The sequence below is a fragment of the Plecotus auritus genome (genome assembly GCF_963455305.1).
Source record: "Plecotus auritus genome assembly, chromosome: 6".
In the NCBI taxonomy this organism is placed as follows: Eukaryota; Metazoa; Chordata; class Mammalia; order Chiroptera; family Vespertilionidae; genus Plecotus; species Plecotus auritus.
The window spans coordinates 127,531,881-127,549,578 of record NC_137773.1 but is presented as its reverse complement, the minus strand read 5'-3'; the positions used below and the strand labels follow the sequence as shown (position 1 = coordinate 127,549,578).

Below are 17,698 nucleotides of genomic sequence, written 5' to 3'. Positions count from 1 at the left end.
GAGGAAGAGATGCAGGGATCAGGGAGGGGAGGGACAGGACAGAGCAGGTGGGGTGTGAGAACACTGGCCGTCAGCGGCAGTCACACTTCACGCGTGGTCAAATGAAAAGCCACCACGCTCAGATTGCACTGGCACCGAAACAGACTTGTTGAGTGACAGAAAATGAGACACTGTGACAGGATACACTGTATTAGATGAGACAAAGCAAAGAACATAAGCTTGTGTTTATTCAGTTCCATAAAGGGAAATGTTCCAGAATTGTTTTATTTTTTTTTAAGGGAGGGGGGGGAACTGGTCTGGTTCTTTCTCTTACATTATTATAATAGGATATGAGAGACAGTGTAAGGGGCCATTAGCTTATAAATAATGGATCGAGTGATTATGGTATTTTGCGATTCATGTTGCAGTCTGGTCTTTAGTATTTTTGAGGCTCGTAACTGCGTGGCCCTCTGTCTCGCTCACAAGACAGACATATGCATGTTGTGTGTGAAGCCTATTAGGCGCAGCAACGATTGTGGGAGACGGAGCACTAGAGCCTCGCCCGCATGTTGCAGGCATGTGACTCGTGTCTCATCTCCTTGGGAAAGAAGCACGTCTCTTCCGCTCACAACGTCAGGGTCTTAGGGAAGAAATCTGGCCCCCTTTCAAGAGGACTGGCTTGGGATTACTGTACCACAGATTCTTTCTTTGTTCCTTCAGGCAATTTCTCTTGGATTTCCTTAGGTATCCCACGGGCTGTTTTTCTAGAAATCCCTTAGCGTTAATTGAACATGACCAGAAGCATCTGGCTGTCGTCTCCTTCGTAGGGAATTGCACTGAGAGAGGTCTCTCTCCAGCCACAGCTCTTCCCGTCACACTGCATATCATTTAGCTGCGATATGCTGTTTGCTTCCCTGTTGACTTGGGGAGCGAGAGAAGGACCGGGACACACTGCAACGCCCCTGCCAGCGGCATTTCTATTTTTCCATAGTCCCTCTAATGCAGGCCTCCTGTCACAGTCCCAGTATCAACCCCTCGTGAAGGTCATGCGCTGTAATGACTGCACAGTTAACGAGGGAATGCACCCAGCTCTCAAAGGCCGATCGTATAAGATCATTGACAGGATGACTCCATGTCTGCTTTGCCAGCTTATACCCATTGTCCCCGCCTGATGTTTCATGGCACCTGCTTTCCCCCTTCCAAGCGACCTGGTTCTGACACTAAGTTAAAAGGTCATCCTAAGTGGATGGACATGCTAGCTCTCTGGGTAGCTACCTGAACTGTCTTCACCTGGAGGGGCAAAGCTTGGAGGCTGAGTAAATGTAGGTACCAGATACCAGGCAGTTAACCTGATTTATTTTGTACTTTTCATTTATCCTGTGGCCACTTAGCATAACTTAATTGTTTCAAAAGGTGGAAAGCACTTGAGTGTTCTCCCCTTTATGCGAATTTCAGTGTTCTCCAGCTGGGTGGGGACTGTATCTCGTTACTTTTCAGTCCTCCACCTTGTACTATATAAGTAGGGGCTCAACTAATGTTTGTCCCATGTTGGATGGATGAGGAAATGCTGCTGAATAATGAATGGCTGGGTGGATAGCTGCAGAGGCGGCAAAGCAAGCCAGTTACCTTCTGATGTCTGCCTTGGAGAAGGAGACTGGGTAACGTACTTTGTAAAGAGGGGGCGAATTCCGCCTCATCCTCCCATATTGAGGCTCTAGTTAAGGGGGGCCGGGCCCACTTTTGGCAAAAGTGAAGGGGTCCTTTGGCAGTGATGTTTCCGTGTCCCTTCCCTATGGTTCATGTCTTTTTTTTTTTTTTTTGCACAAGGCTAAGAATAAACCTCCTCTCTGACATATTTTTTTTTCTTAATAAAATAGTGCTAATTCCAACATTCCCAACATAGACCTGGAGATATTAGTAATGGGAAGATATTTTAAAATATTAAAATTAATGTCTTCTTTTCATGTCTATTCAGTAGGGTCAAACAGAAATTCCTCCAAAGAGAATTTACACCCAGAAAATGGAATTCAGGTAGTCAAACAATAATGGCTAAGTGAGTTTGCTTTAAGGAACTGAAATAAAAATGTGGAAATTCGGTTGGGCCCACAGTCCGAGTGTACATATTCTTTTTGAAGAGCGGCAGTGCACTGCTGTAACCTTCCCTGGGTGGACGCTGCCAGATCAAGCGCAGATGATAATAATTCTCCTTAATTACACTCAACGGAACAGTAGTTGGTTTTGTCTGCACTGGGGAGAGGAGCACCTCAGCAAAATGGTGCTAATCTGAAGGAGACTAAGAAAAGGGGGTAGGGATCGGGGAAGGGGTGGGGTAGCAGGGGTGGGGGGATCTTTGGCAAACTGTTAAGTAATATAAATTCAGCTACATTTTATTGTTACCATATTTTTAAAGAGACTTTGAATGAGATTTTTGCATACCACTGTTTTTAAACCTGCTATGGAGAAGCATTGAATGGAAACTGAAATGATCAAAACCGTATTTACCCCCTTCTGTGATCTTATTATTTCATGTAAACCACTGAGATTTCACGCTGAAATAATTATCATTAGTCCAAGGCACACACACAAGAACAGGAGAAAAGCTACTTTCAGGGTATGTGATCTCACCTTTGTGAGCCTTTCCATTGGGTCGCACACATGCATTGTAAGAGAAACTACTTCAATTAACGACAGAACAATATTGATTTGCATCCTGATAATGATCTCAGGACATATTTTAGAAATAGTTGGAGGTAAATATTTCTATTAAATCAATTGTGGCAAACATTTATTTAATTCAACCATAAATAAAATTGGTAACTGATGTGCTTAGCATGGTGGTACCAACAGTCAGCTTTTGAAATTATAATGCAAAGGGTCCCAAGACCTTATGGTATTTTTGCATGGCAAATGCATCAAGTATTTTTGCAGCCTTGATAACATGTCAAATTCCTTTCTGTGAAATTTTCCTTTGCTGTCTGAGCAATAAATGAACCATTCATCCCACAATAACTTGATAGGTTGTTCTTGCATGAGATATTGTTGTGGAAATCATCTTGTTTTAAATGTAAACCCACATTCCTTGTGTTAAGGAAGTTCTGCAGTTTGCCAATGAAACGCATTTCAGTAAGCTATTTGCAAAGAAGAATGCTTTTCTTTTACCTTTACCATCCTAATTAGTGTTTTCAACTGATAAATGTGAAGCTGTAAGTCCATCCGGTCCGTCAACCAGGTGCAGATCACGCTCATGGAGCTGTTGTACCATTGCTGAAAAAAGAGACAAAAGTTCTCCAGCGACACGTCATGGGGTGTTTATAGAGCAGAGAGGGGAAACAAAATGATTAAAGAGGATTCGAGAGCATAGAGATCATGAACAATTATTGACACAAAATCTCAAGAGAGCAGACCAGCCTAAAAGACATTGGTCTGGACTCCGAATGTAAAACAGAATCCCTCATGTACTGTATGACCGATTCACATAGATCACACTTTCTCTTCTGATTCTCCGTTTTGTTGGTCAGTTTTACTCACTGGAGACTCAAGTCTCTGTTTATTTCCTAATGCTGTTGACTTGGTGCCCGGGAGATAGGGCTTCTCCACTGAACTAACTGATGCCACTTACTACTTACCTTTTGAAATATCCAGCCTTCGTCTGCTAAGGACAATTCCAAGAATCATGGTTAAGAGCCTTTAAAAAATCTAGGACCAAGTTTACTTTCATTTTCCTCACTGGGGTGTTTGGATAAAGACAATGAAAGAGGGTTTCTCTTTAATGGCCACATTATACTCTGGACATCTTCCGTGCCCTTACATGGGCTGTGCAATCTGTTTTAATCTTAACACCAAAAAATTATGGAAGATGAGAGAAAAAAAACCATCTAGAAATGAGCTCATTTCAAGCTGTTGAAATCATACTTCCCCTGAAGGGGGTTAAATTTTGCTTCTTGTCTGTGAAAAATGCTTGAAGCTGTGTCACTTTAGACTGCCACCCCTGTGGAGCAGGAAGTCTCTGGTGCGGTTTAATTCTGCAGCACTGCTCATATATTCATAAATCTCACTCGGAGACATATGAACAGTGTTATGAAGTGTCAGTATGAAAAAAAAATCTAATCTTTTAAACTTCACCAGGTTTCATTACGCATTGCCGCTTATAGCAAACAATTTACAAATAAAATGAAAAGGTGTGGATGGACCTATGGAGTTCTTTATTGGGCATCTATATGAACTGGGCACAGAAAAGATGTAAAAAAAAAAAAAAGAAAAGAAGAGTGGTTAGAGAATTGAGACGAGGCACATCTCATGCTAACCAGCACACATACACACACATGCACACACACACACACACACACGCACACACACTGCACACCAGTGGGGATTTGAAAAGCATAAATAAAAACATGTTTCTGATGGTAACTCCACCCTTTCTCACCTAAAGATCATCCAAAATCAGTTTATGCCTAACACTCACAGTTTTTCCCAAGCCTTGTTTCTGACTTAATTTTCTTAAAGAAAATTAATTTGGGTTTGTACTCGCAAGGTAGAACTGCCAAGTTTCACCTTGCAAGAAGCGGCGGCGGCTCAGCCATGGCGTTCGGCGGCCTCTTTGAAATCCTTTATGTCTGGGCTCCTGCCTCGTCAGAGCCAACTGTGCTCTCCTTGGAGCCCAGCCGCCACCAGAGACCACACACCCCAGTCAAGGCAGCGCCGCAGCCTCACAGCCAAATTCTGCTCTTTTAAAGATCAGGAGGCGACACTGTCAGTGGAGGCACCTTCTGTCCCTCCCCAGGGAGCAGGCGGCGGGGGCGGGGGTTTCTGTCTTGAGAGCTGCACTCCACTCCGTGGAGGGGTGGCTGCCGGGTCAGGCAGCTTCAGGCATGGACAGGTTTTCCCCTCTAGGAGTGAGAACATGTTACGGAAACTTTTTTTTAAAGGGAAGTAGTGGTTATTGGGGTGTTTTTGGCACCTCCTGCCTTGGGATTCTGGAGCCTGTGCTGTCACTGTATTTGGGTTTGTTAGGAAGGGGCCTGAGGACAGGGGTGTCACTGGGTCACTGGCGTTTCCTCAGTCCTACCTTACTCTGGGCAACTGGGGATGCTCTTGTGTTCACCCCAAACCTCAAATCCCACATTTACTGGCTGTTTCTGACATGCAATCTGGGGACTCAAATAACCCATTTTGAGAGTTATGAGCAATCCCTCTATACCCTCCACCCCTGGCTCCTGGGGATGAAAGATGACCTTCAAGGGACCTGGATGACCTCCTGGCCAAACCTGCAAGCCCAGGGCTTATGATGGGTGTTTCTCAGGGACACAAAGAGGAATGTGGCGCTCTGGCTTCTAGGCAGAGGTGGCATTTTGCTTTGGCTGTGACAACAGGCAAACCGGCGCTGGCTCAGATCACTGCCAGCAAGCCTTGGGCGACATGCCTTTTCTCTTTGCTGAGAGACGTGCCACTTTCCAGGAAAAAATAACGACCCCCACCCCTGTTTTACAAGAGTAGCTCCCCTTCTTGTAAATGGCTTCGAGGGAGTAAAAAGTAAACACACACAAAGGTAGAGCACCATTAGGACTCTCCCGGCTTCTGAAAGGGTGGCGGGCGGGCACTGCAGAGCGCAGCGGCTCCGTGTATCACACGCACAGATTCCCACTCCAGGAGAGCAAGAAAGCCCTGGAACATCCATTCCTCCTGGATCTCACATCCAGCAGGAGAAGTGTAAAAAGTGGATGGTGCCCCATTGGCTACACATTTAAAGAGGCAAAAGGGAGAATCGCTCCTTCCAAACCTTCTGCTCAGGAGATGAAGTTGGCGGCACGTTTGGCGCAGCACGGTGCTAACTTGGTTTTCTGCAAAGGCGCTTAGAGGCATTTGGATGTTGGAGAAAGCAGGAGTCCCTGCCTTCTAGAACTTAAAAATGGCAGAGGGGAAAGGGATCTTTCATATTATCCTTTGTGGAGGAGAAAACAAAGGCTGAGAGAGGTGAAGCAACTTGCCCAAGGTCACACAGCGAGCGAGTCCAGTTCTCCAGGACTGAAATAGTGGCTCATCTGATCACTCCTCCTGAGAGGCTAGAATAATGGTGTGCTCTTCATGAGAGCTAGTCCCGTGCGTCTCTTCCCAGCTCCACGTCCAGGGTAGCACCTTGATAGGCAGGAAATAGGCCATGGTGGGAATATTTACACCATGGAAATAGGCTAACGGCACAGACCAGGGCATTCTCCCTCCCAGAAAGCCCATGGTTAAACAGTGATCAGCAAGCTCCTGATCTCTGGGCAGCTCCTGTGCTTCCTCATGCAATTTACAGGGCTTATTCGCCAGGTTTGCTTTAGTTGAGATTGATGCTAATATAGCAGATTTGTTATGATTTTTCTGAAGGGGAAATTAATACAACATTTTTAGTTCTTCCCATTTTGTTTTCTCTGTGGTTCAGATAAGCCTTTTCCAGAGATATTCTAACACCTGGGCACTACAATTTTGGCAAAATGTTCTCTAAATCCTTAGGAATAAAAATTGTGAGCTGATAACATGCACTAAGTATTTAGGTATAATCACGGCCCCTTCGCTGCCTGCTCTTAACTTGTGTGTATTCATTGGAAACTTCCTAAGTAAGGCTATTTTAATCCTAAAAAAGCCCTGGAGGAATAAAATCCCAGCACCCTGGACAGCTGTACAGTATGCCCTCTGGGGATAATTCTGGAAGGGTTTTGTAGTTGGAACCAGAAAGGACGGCTGTCATAGCTGTGGCCTGCAGGGCAACTGGGCTTTTGGAAAGTTGGGGACTGCTCCAGTAGCAGCAACCACTTCTGAGGGCTCGAAGACGAGCTGGAGGCTGATCTAATATAGTACCATTTAGCTCTTCTTCCTTCCATCCCATAATGTGGTAAGAGCACAGACCTTACCTGTCTTTTGCCTAAGTTTGTGACCTTGGACAAGTTATTTACATTCTCAGAGACTCAGTTTTCTGACCCAAAATGGGGATTAACCAGCCTTACCTAGCCTTTTTGATGACTAAATGAAGTAACGTGCGTAAAACTCTCATCACAGTACTTGGCATGTGATAAAGGCCTCAGTAAATGTTGCCACCATCGCCACCACCACCATCATCATCGTCATCATCTTCCCCTCTCTTCTCACTCTCTCTCCTTCCTCCCTTCCTCCCAAGAAATACCAGGAAACAAGGGGGAAAGCAGAGCAAGTGGCTGGGGAAAGCTGTGTGGTGGAGGAAGAAATGATTCTTAATGAGTATCTCTGGAATGGTAAGCGAAGTCTTAAAGGACACATGGCTAGCTCTTAGCAATGCAATTCTGATAGGCCATCACCCAAACCTACTAAACCGTTCTGCAGGTGTAAAGCACATTTTTACGTATACTGATCTAGATTCAAACCCTGAGTGGGTAAGTTACAGCTTCATCTTGGGTTGCTCCCCATTAGCTGGGTGAACTCAAGCAAGCGACTCGAACCTCTGACTCACTTTCCTCTCAGGGTGAATACCAGTACTACTTCATAGGGTTACTGCGAGCATTAAAAGAGACCATTACTTTATGTAATGTGCCTCACAGAGTGACATAGTAAGCACTCAATAAAATGTAGCCACCTTTGCTACTATTACTCTCAGAAATATAATAGACATAAGTACTTTCGATACAGAACACAAAGGCATTTTCTGGATTTATTTCTAGTAGAAGCTTAGGTCATTGACATGCAGATATACGAGGTCACACACTCTGCCCTGCGAAGACACACGCCACGCAGAGCACCCTTACTCATAACATGTCTCCTCTGCAGTGTCAGGCTGCACTATAACCAGGCTTAGGGAGAAGCAAGGGAGGCAGGGTCTTGCAAGTACAGGATTGGGTACTGTCTTTAATATTTTGATAGTTTGTTCCTCATGGATTTTTGACATTAATTCTGATTTTTTAAATGTTGTATTAAAATATTATTTTTTTGATTCCTATATTTCTTGAAACTGAGAAGTTCCAAAATTTTGAACTGAGGAGTAACTCATGTGCCTCCCTCCTCCCTACCCTTGGGTTCACTGCTCCCCTGGAAACTTTATCTCTAAGAGAAGCTGCAGGGTTGAGAGATAAGACAGATAATTCACACTTTACTGGACAATACAGAGTCACAGAAAATGGACCTTCACTTGGGTTTGGAAGGTCTCTAATCAGCAAGGTGGAGCATCAATCACTACAGTGACCATGGCCACCTCCACTTAGATCCCCATCCCGGGTGTTCATTTGATGTCCTAAAGAGACCTTACTGTTAATGATTCACTTGTTTTCAGAGCAAGTCATATATCACATGAGTGGCAATGAAAACAAGGAACAGAGGCTGAAAGGAGGTGGAACTATTCACTGTGCTTCCATACTCACTAATCATGAGGGTAACTTACCCATTAACTTACACAACCCTGTCAGACCAGCCGATTTCATAAGACATCAGAGTCTCCTGTTTGAAACAAAGTACTGTTTCACACAAGGTTCCTAACACACACACACACACACACACACACACACACACACACACACACACACGCATTTAATAAAAATAGCTACCAAGTCGTTGAATACTGAGCCCTTACAACCTGCAGACACTATGCCTGGCATTCTACAAGCATCACATAATTACATAAGATGCTGACATTATTAACAGCTCTGTAAAAAAAAAGGGGGGGGCATAGATAAGTTAAATAAATAAGTAGCCTGTTATTCAGCTCAATATTTTAAAAAACGAATGGCTTGTTTATATAGAAACAGCTCTAGTTCCCTCGGCAAAGTCATTCAGCTTGGAAGTTCTCAAAGGAGAAGTGTGTGGGTAGGATAATGCTGTTGGATCCGTCTCAGAGCCCAAGCGTGGCTTGGTGTTGAACAGATTCGACTTTTTATGTGCTTAGAAAGTTGCTAAGCCCAGTGTGGGGAGTCAAGGGGATTCCCATGGAGAACCACTCAATAGCCTTAGAGACCTGATAGATGCGTCAATCACTACTGACTGTTAAGGGACATGATTAGAAGTTGGGTGGGGGTGAGGGGTGCCATTTGGTAGTAAGAATCAACATATTTTTTCTTTTCTCCTGTAGCCCTGCCTGACTTATTTCCTTTTAGGTTGGTAACTCAGCAATTGCTACCAGGAAAAAGTGAGAAATTCTCACTGTGGACAGTTTGAGTTTTCAAGGATTGAATTTTCCTAACAAAGTTTTGCAGATAAAAAAAGTTCTAACACTGATCAAAATTTTGATTCTGAAAACTTATACATGATAAGCTTTAAAATTGTCAGTGAACAGGGAGAGTGAAATAGAACCTTGGGGAAATTCAGTTTCCTGTGAAATTAAAGAAGATGGCATCAGGGTGTCCTATGAGAGGGACAATTTTAGACAGTCTCATGAAAATAGTCTGGTGCAAAACTCAGCTCTTTCTGTGCTGCTTTTTTCTTTAAAGAAAAATTTTGTTGAAGTGTGACATGCATGCAGTAGTGTATCACTTTCAGGAAAACACACCCACATACACACACACTTCCAACAAGACATGTTTTCCCAGGCCTATAACTGAGGGCAATATTTCATGAGCTCTTTTAGAAATTGGATGGTATTTGGCCTAAGGAGCAATAATTGTATCATGCACAAACACACACCTTTTTTGATCAAAAACTCGTGACTCAGTCCAATATATCTTAAGCACGAATGGGTTGAAATTCACAAGGATGTGAGTTCTATTGTTAGTTCACTTCTAAATATGTATTTCCTTTGAAACTGGCATGTTCCAGCCATTATACTGCAGGCAGGCAAAGCACTAAGTGCCTGGATAGTTCATGGCCAAACTCTAAATAGTTGAGTCTTTATTATCATCTATAGTCTCACTTCACAGGGTAAAGTGGTCCAGCAGCTAGCAAGAGATGGAGCCTGGACTCAAGAGCTGACAGGCAGTGCATCCTAGTGGCTAAGAGAATGGCCTTGAACCAGGTTTCTCTTGTGCTTGATTCTTCATAAACCTGTTAACCTCTCTGTGCCTCAGTTTTCTCCTCTGTTAAATGGGGATGGTAGTAAAAACTACATAGGGATGTTGTGGGATTCAATGAGTTAATATTTGCGGAGTGTTTACAACAGTGTCAGGCATACACCAATTGTTAGCTGTAATGAGCTGAACCATGAGTAAGAAAACACATCTCCTTAAGTACAAGCTCTTTAGGGCTGTGCAAAGCTTTCTGAGCAGTTTCTATTCTAAAAAGGTCTGAGAAAACAGGTAATTTGTAACCTCTTGGTAACCAACCTGAATTTCTGGACTGAAGAAACACAGTGAATGCTGGAGGGGTTTTAGCTTTTCTTTGGAAAGTACCCTTTCTCCCACTCAGTATCTTGCCTAGAGTGTTTAATGGAGAAAGGGCATTTTGTTTGTTGGCAAGGGGTCAAAGAGGAAGATAATACTTGTGCCACACCCATGTGACAAAGTTCTTCTCTTTGCTTTTTGTGACCAAAGCGGGTTATAATTAGTTAGGAAAACCCCCCCACAGCCTATTTAAACGGATAGATTGAAATACTGTAATGAAATACTTTATGTTTGAAGCTTTCAATGCTTATTTCTTCCTTACAATTTGGGTAATTTAAGAGCACGTGATAGCATCATCCAGGGGTTCTCTACCCTTCTACCAAAGTGCCCACAGCTTCATTAACCTGAGCCGCAATTCCACAGCCGTGTCTCTCAGGTGGAAGGATGGCCAGGCTGTGGCTGCATTCGTGTTCTAACTCAGACTCACAGAGGCTGTGCCTAAGTAACCTTGGCAGGTTCAAGTCTTCCTTACCAAGCAGGCAAAGCACTGAAGGACTGAATGCAAGTTTCAGGACTTGTCAGAGCTCCCTCGGGGCATATCTCAAAGGGCATGTCATCTGAGTGCTTCTGCCTTATTTGAGTGTTGTTATAACCCAGGATTTGATTTACCAGAACTGCTGCTAGAAATGGGTATTTCCCAGTCGCAGCTTCAGGATGCTCAGCTAAGAGCCCAAAGACCCGGAAATCAGAGGCTACAGGTTGTTGGAATGACCTTAAAGGCTGTCCCAAAGGTTCTTTGCAGTTGAGGGTTGTTTTTCAACATCTGTAATTCTTTGAGTGCCTGAAACCCCCTTTATTTAAAGTCTTCGTACAACTGTCCCAGTGCCGTGGCTCTTCGAGGTGCCAAACTCTGGACTGCATCCCCTGAAAGTCTGATGCATCCAGCCTGATGGGGAAGGCAGGTTCCCTGGTTGAAAACCACAGTCCCAGAGGCTATGGTTTCTATAACCTGATGCCGAGGGTATTCAGCTATGCTTTCGCCTTTAGCTTCCTTTTCTAAGAGGAGACGGTGCAAACAAAAAATAACTTTTAAAATGTAATTGAAATTCTTTACTGCTCAAAATTTTTGCTTCTTCTCTAGGAATGTATATAGAATTTAGCTTTTGGGAGCAATATTATTTTAACCTCCTTAGAAAGGGCCTACATATTACTTTATTAATCTTTTATTAAAATAAGTCAGTGATTTTTAACCTTTTTCATCTCATGGCACACATGAACTAATTACTAAGTTTGTGGCACACCAAAAAATCTATTATTTGCCAATCTGACAAAAAAAGATATAATTTTGATTCATTCACACTGGGAGGCTATTGTGTTGGCTGATGCCATTTTTAAAGGAAAGGAGAAGACAGTGTCCCTAACTAAATAATCTTGCAGCACACTGGTAGAAAATCGCTGAAATAAGTAGTTACCTATTCAATACCACATCTCAAGTCTCTAATCCTGAAATGTGAGAAATACCAACCAACAAGTGTCTTGAGTATTGAGATTTCATATGAATGATCAAAATGATGACTCCAAACTTGGACTCCTGACCTACTGTGCTGTAGTCTTCTAACCCAAGTCCAGTGCTGTCACTATCAGTTGCCTGTGGAGACATAGAAGGCAAGTCCAACCTGAAGGGCCTTTCTGAAAGCAAATCAAGAAGAGTTTACAATTCAAAGCTAAGCTCACGGGAGACTCTCTGGAAGACACATTCTTTGTTTTTATAAGTGGTTTGATTAACTTGTTGGCAATATATTTTAAAATTTTTATTTATTAATTTGAGAAAGAGAAAGAGAAAGAGAGAGGGAGAGAGAGAGAGGAATATCAATTTGCAGTTCCACTTATTTATGATTATTTGATCTTGTATGTGCTTTGACTGGGGATCAAGCCTGCAACCTTGGAATTGGGACAATGCTCTAACCAACTGAGCTACCTGGCTAGAGCTACTTGTTGGCAATCTTAGTAAGCTATCCAAGCTAGTCAAAGCCAGATTAGAAATGAGGGTTTTTTTTTTCCCAATCAGATTGTATAAAACCCAACAAGTCTTGTATCCTGCCCAACCCCATGTTTCAATATGGCAGGTGGTTACCTGCAAGGAGATGTGATGGTCTCTGAAAGGCTTTCTTCACTAATACTTTCCAGTAGGTATTGCTGTACATGGTGTACCACCTCTCAATGAAAAAAACAAAGTCCAATCAACTCAGATATCTACCTAAAGACAGGAAGGCACTAATATCTTCCTAAAGCAGAAGCTGGAATCAACTCAAACAGAGATACCACGCTGCCACCATTTCCACAACCTAAGTAAGTGCTCTATAAAAAGATGGTGATTAAGCTTTAGTGAACATACGCAAAAAAAAAAAAAAAAATAAATAAATAAAAAAATTGAAAGCAGGATCTCCAAGAGATATTTGCACACCCATTTTTATAGTAGCATTATTGATAATAGCCAAAAGATAGATGAAACCTATGTGTCCCCTGACAGATGAATGGATAATCAAAAGGAGATATATACACACCATGGACTATTATTCAGCCTTAAAAAGTAAGAAAACCCTGCCATATGCTACAACATGGAGGAACCTCGAGGGTAGTGTACAAATAACTGAAATGAGCCAGTGAACAAAAGGCCATTGCCGCCTGATTCCCACTTACACGAGGTATCTTGAAATTCAAGTTCATAGAGAGAAATGGAAAGGCGGTAGCCTGGGGGCTGGGGAGAGGAAAATGGGAGTAATTGTTTAATGGGGACAGAGTTCAGTTTTGCAAGACGAAAAGGGTTCTGGAAACTGGGTGCACAACAGTGTGAATGTGCGTAACACGATGGGAAGTGTACACCTTGAAATGGTCAACATGGTAAATTTTATGTTTATTTTGCTATAATTAGAGCAAAAAGCTGGGCAATGAAAAGTCACTTCCCACCCTGGAAAGGAAACCTTCCTTAAGAAAGCTCGGCTATTTAACTGGAAACACAGCCGTGTCTCACAAAACGCCCCACATTCTTTGTAAGATGAACATGGGCATCTTATTTAATACCAGGACTGAGACAATTTCTCAAGGCCAAATTTTGAGACTGAAGAACAAAGAACAAATCTGGTACATTTGCTCAGTCATTTATTTGCTTTATTTAAAACATGCCATAGGGCCAACTTCTAAATCTGTGAAACAGAATTAAATGAAGCCCAGAGATGAGGACTGAGATCCTCACAGAGAATCGGGTCCAAACAACAAAAAAGGGCACATTTTTCACACTGTCACGTCACCCGTGTTTTCACGGAGACTCCCCTTACCGGCCCCCACCCCTGACTTGCCAAGCAGATTTGTTCAAGCAGCACTCAGCCCTGACACCCCGTCCCTCAGCCCAAAAGGGCAGCAGCTCCCCACCCAGGAATCACTCCCACCACCACCACCGACTTAGTAAGGTTTGGAATGTGTGCTCAGGGAGCCCTTATTCTCGGAAACAATTAAGTAGAATTAGACTAATAATGCGAGGCTGGCAGAGCTTTTGCCCTTTGCTGAGAAATAACTCCTACGTGGAACAGTTATACTAATAAAAATCATGTATTTCTTAAATGCCTCGAAATGATCTTTGCACCAAGCTCGGCAATTAACACCGTCCCACTGAGGAGCACTCATTCCCCAGGCTGGGGGGCTTAATCTCCATGCTTGCTCCACCATTTCTTCCTTCGGTGGAAAGACAGTCTGAGGCTTCGGGCAGGGAAGAGACTTTCTGCAAGTGGGCATGTCACAGGGGGCTCAATTCCCTGGTCATTTAGAGGGTGCAAGGTACTCGGGAAGGGCTGGGTGCTCCCCGCCAGGCGCCAGGGGAGGCCCAGGCCAAGGGTTTTCTTGCGCCTGTTCTTGACCGTGAGGGAGGATGGGAAGAAGGCCTTTCTTCAAGTGGCCTTGTCTATGAGGGGTTTTCCCCACCACCCAAGCCCACTCTCCTCCTCACGGGAGCTATTCATGGCCTTCTTCTGGGCCAGAAGCAATAGATTCGCCACCTCCAAGTCTGGGCAGAAAGTGACCTCTGGGCAAAAGGGGAAAACAGACCCTCCTGTGGGACGCTTTGTCTCCTTGACAACACCCCAGCTGGTGGCCCGAGGAACAGACTTCATTTCTTTTCGTTCTTGCCCATCCTCCCTGCCCCATACCTCTTTCCCCCTTTCTCTAGACGCAAACGTACCACCTCCAACATAAAGTCGCCGAAATAGCAATCTTGTCTCTGAATATATAAATTGTAAAAATTGATATGAATAAATCTGCAAGTAGCACACTGATTGTGGCACATTTTATCAAAAAACGGCGCTCGGGTGCCTGGTGGCTGGGGAGGAGGTGGTGTCATTACACGTACAGAAAAACAGCTGCAAACTCCCAGTTTCTCTACTTGGATCCGAATGGAGGCCTGACCTCCTGTTCCTTGCCATGAACCCTGAGTTCACACTCATATTTTACATGTTACAGGAAGCCCCAGCTCGCCCCAGGGGTGCTGCAAACAGACACGCAGAAGCCAGATGCAGCCCCCCTCCTGCTCCTTAATGCACCTGAAGAAGCTCGACATTCAAAAGCTGACATGCTCACAGCTTAAGGTCACTTCGGATTTTGTAAAGAGGAGGACAAAACCAGGAATGCTTCTAGGGCTGGGCTGTCAGCGGGGAGGCGGAGGGATTACAAGAAACCTGTGACTCTGCCTCTTTCTGCCTTTGCTGGTAGTTTTTTTGTGTGTGAACAAGTGCCATACAACAGATTGAGCCTCGTATAAAGGCCTGAGACTGTGCAAGGGCTCCCCGCTGGGCCTCAGCTGTGCTTGCAATTAGCAATAGGCACGGAGTGATTATTGTTGGGGTAGCGGATGGCAATGCGAAGTGACAAGTTTTATGGGGGAAGTTGGGAGTGGGGATGCTCTGCAAGTTTCTCTTTCTTTCTCTTTTCTTTCTTGTTCTGCAGAAACCCTTCCTTGGGAGGCTGCAACCGCCCGTTTCAGTGAAAGCTATTCGCCCCCCTCATCATTGAAAGGAATATTTTTCTTGGTGCTTTAGAATGCGGTTTTCTAGGTCAGAGCTTCCTTGCTGCCCTATTTAATGTCAGAAATACCCATTTGCCTCAAATTAGCAGAGATCTTGGAGTTGAGGGCAGGAGATTAAGCATACAAAATTACTCAGCAGGTGATGGTGGGGTGGATTTGGGGGTTGAGAAGTCTTTAAAACTGACTACAAGACATTATATACTTCTGACAAAGGGACGTAGTAATCCTACCTGCTTGCTTTAACCACTGTTGTTTGCCTATTATTATGTGCTTTAATGCTCATGAGAGCAAAACTATTGCTGGTACTACTCAATTACCATAGTAACTCACACCAGTGACCTCTTATCGAAGGGCTTCCAGCCCAGCTGAACCAATCCAGAGAGTTTGTGTCTTTTTACTTATTTAAACAGTGACATAGACTTGGACTGGGCAGCTCCAGAGAGAGGCTACCCGCCTCTTTGTCCAGGATAAGAACATGTTTTGAAAATTTGAGTAAGGGCCTTTCACCTTTTGAATCCAAGGTGGTTCTGAAGTTCCTGGATTCGAGGCGGGGGATGTCTTCAAAAACATGATGAAGACACAAAACAATGCCCACTAAAAAGCAAAGAGCCTGTGCATCAAAGGCAGCGGCCTCCCAGCTGCGGGAAAGCCCTGCCCCAGCCTGAGTCTCCAGCTACTGGCCCCAAAGTTCGGGAGGGGGAAAATTGGAGAACATCACAAACTCGAACATTTGTGATGGGGAACGTTTACTGTTTTATAACATCAGTGGCGCTAAAGGCAGACGGGACAAAACCACCCAGAGGGATTTGGTTGCAAGTTTTTAAGAGGAAACAACAGTACCAGCAGTGTAAATTTCCCCAGCTTTGCATTTCCCTCTGGCCCGTAAATGTGTATGTGAATACACACAGGCATTCTGTCTACTGTGTCTGAATACGACTGGCAATCATATTCATAAGGTTACAGTAACATATTAAATGCTCTGAGAAGTCCAGCAGTAAAAAAAGAACATCTCCATTTGACTTTGGTTTGTATTTTCCAAATGTATTTGACTAAAAAAACAAAACAAAACACTTTTCCTGAGCCACCTATTAATATCTCTTAGGGCACTTATGTTCCATTGAATTCACTTTGGAAAAACATTCTATAGCTACATTAATAATAATAATTATCAATAATGATGAGATAAAATAAAAATTAGCAATTAAAATAATGAGTAAACATGTAGGGAGCATTTATGTGTCAAGCACTATTCTAAGCAGTTTATATCAAACTTTAATTACCTAACAACCTCAAGATGTTACTTTTTAAATCCCATTTACATTTCTATAGCATATACTATTTATATGAATTTGTTCTCTCTGAAAAAGAAAGGGAAACATAGTAAGCCATATCTAAAAATTGGTTTTTAATTTGCATTATATTTTTCCTGCTTACGACTCCCCAGAGATCCTGAAGCACATGGGGCTCCTTCAATAACGAATTCTTCCTGTAACTCCGTGCCCTACTTAATACCAGGTTAAATGAATGAGGCATGACTTCCTGCAAAACCCTTCCTTCCATCTTTGAAGTTAAGGTGCCCAAATAGCAAAATATACCTTTCCCTTCTCTCTTTCTCGTCATTAGTCTCCGAAGCCCTCCTGTCCTGAAAGAAAGAATCCAATTTCGGTATCAGAATTAGATCTGTGCTGGCCTGTATACAATCTGACTTCTGAGACTGCTGGGCGTCTAAGTAATTGAATAAAAATGTAACCAGTGGTCAAGCCCTGAATGAACAATGGAAAATGGCCCACCACTAGCTGTTCTAATGCCCCCTGGCTGGTCAGCAGGACCCATCACAGCAAATCAGGATGGACTCGAGCGTGTGACTGCTGTTAAATAGACAAGTTTTGTAGCAAATGTCACTTTCAGTGAGCGGACTGGAGGAACTGTGATATTTAAGAGAAAAGAAACAGTTCTCTTATGTACCTGGATTTCCTCAGCTCAGACTCTTTCTCTCTTCCAGAGACATAAATAATGAGTGCAATGTGATTAAGCCCCAATCAGCTTCTGACCAGGCCTTGTCTGCCACCTGGGCTGCCCAGGGCAGGTGTGCAGTTTGGGAATTAACAAACTGACTCTGGTTAACAATACCTTTTTCTGGGGCCTATTTTTCTCTGGATATGTTGGGGATTTAGTCCTAGGCCTCCCTGTGCATTGAGAAAATGGACCCCCATGCCTTTAGCCTCTGTCCTCTCAAAGGAACCTACTGTTTTGAGAAAATGTATAGTTACAATCCAAATTCACACTTTCAAGCCATCTCAATCACTTTACGCTCAATTATGTTGAAAACAAAATTCCAGTTTTGGTGGCACATCCTCCCACCTATTATCCACGAGAGGAGTGGAAATAATTGATC

The 17,698-nt window shown here is 43.5% G+C and overlaps 1 protein-coding gene across 16 annotated transcripts in view; it reads right to left on the bottom strand.

The window, feature by feature from the left end:
- The window catches only part of CADPS (calcium dependent secretion activator), a 459,193-nt gene that overhangs the window by 1,210 nt on the left and 440,285 nt on the right, over window positions 1-17,698 (bottom strand). For all 16 annotated transcript variants that reach the window (XM_080671526.1, XM_080671528.1, XM_080671527.1 and 13 more), the window contains one exon: window positions 3,139-3,243. In XM_080671526.1, the coding sequence (XP_080527652.1) occupies window positions 3,139-3,243 (105 nt within the window). The remainder of the gene's footprint in view (window positions 1-3,138; window positions 3,244-17,698) is intronic.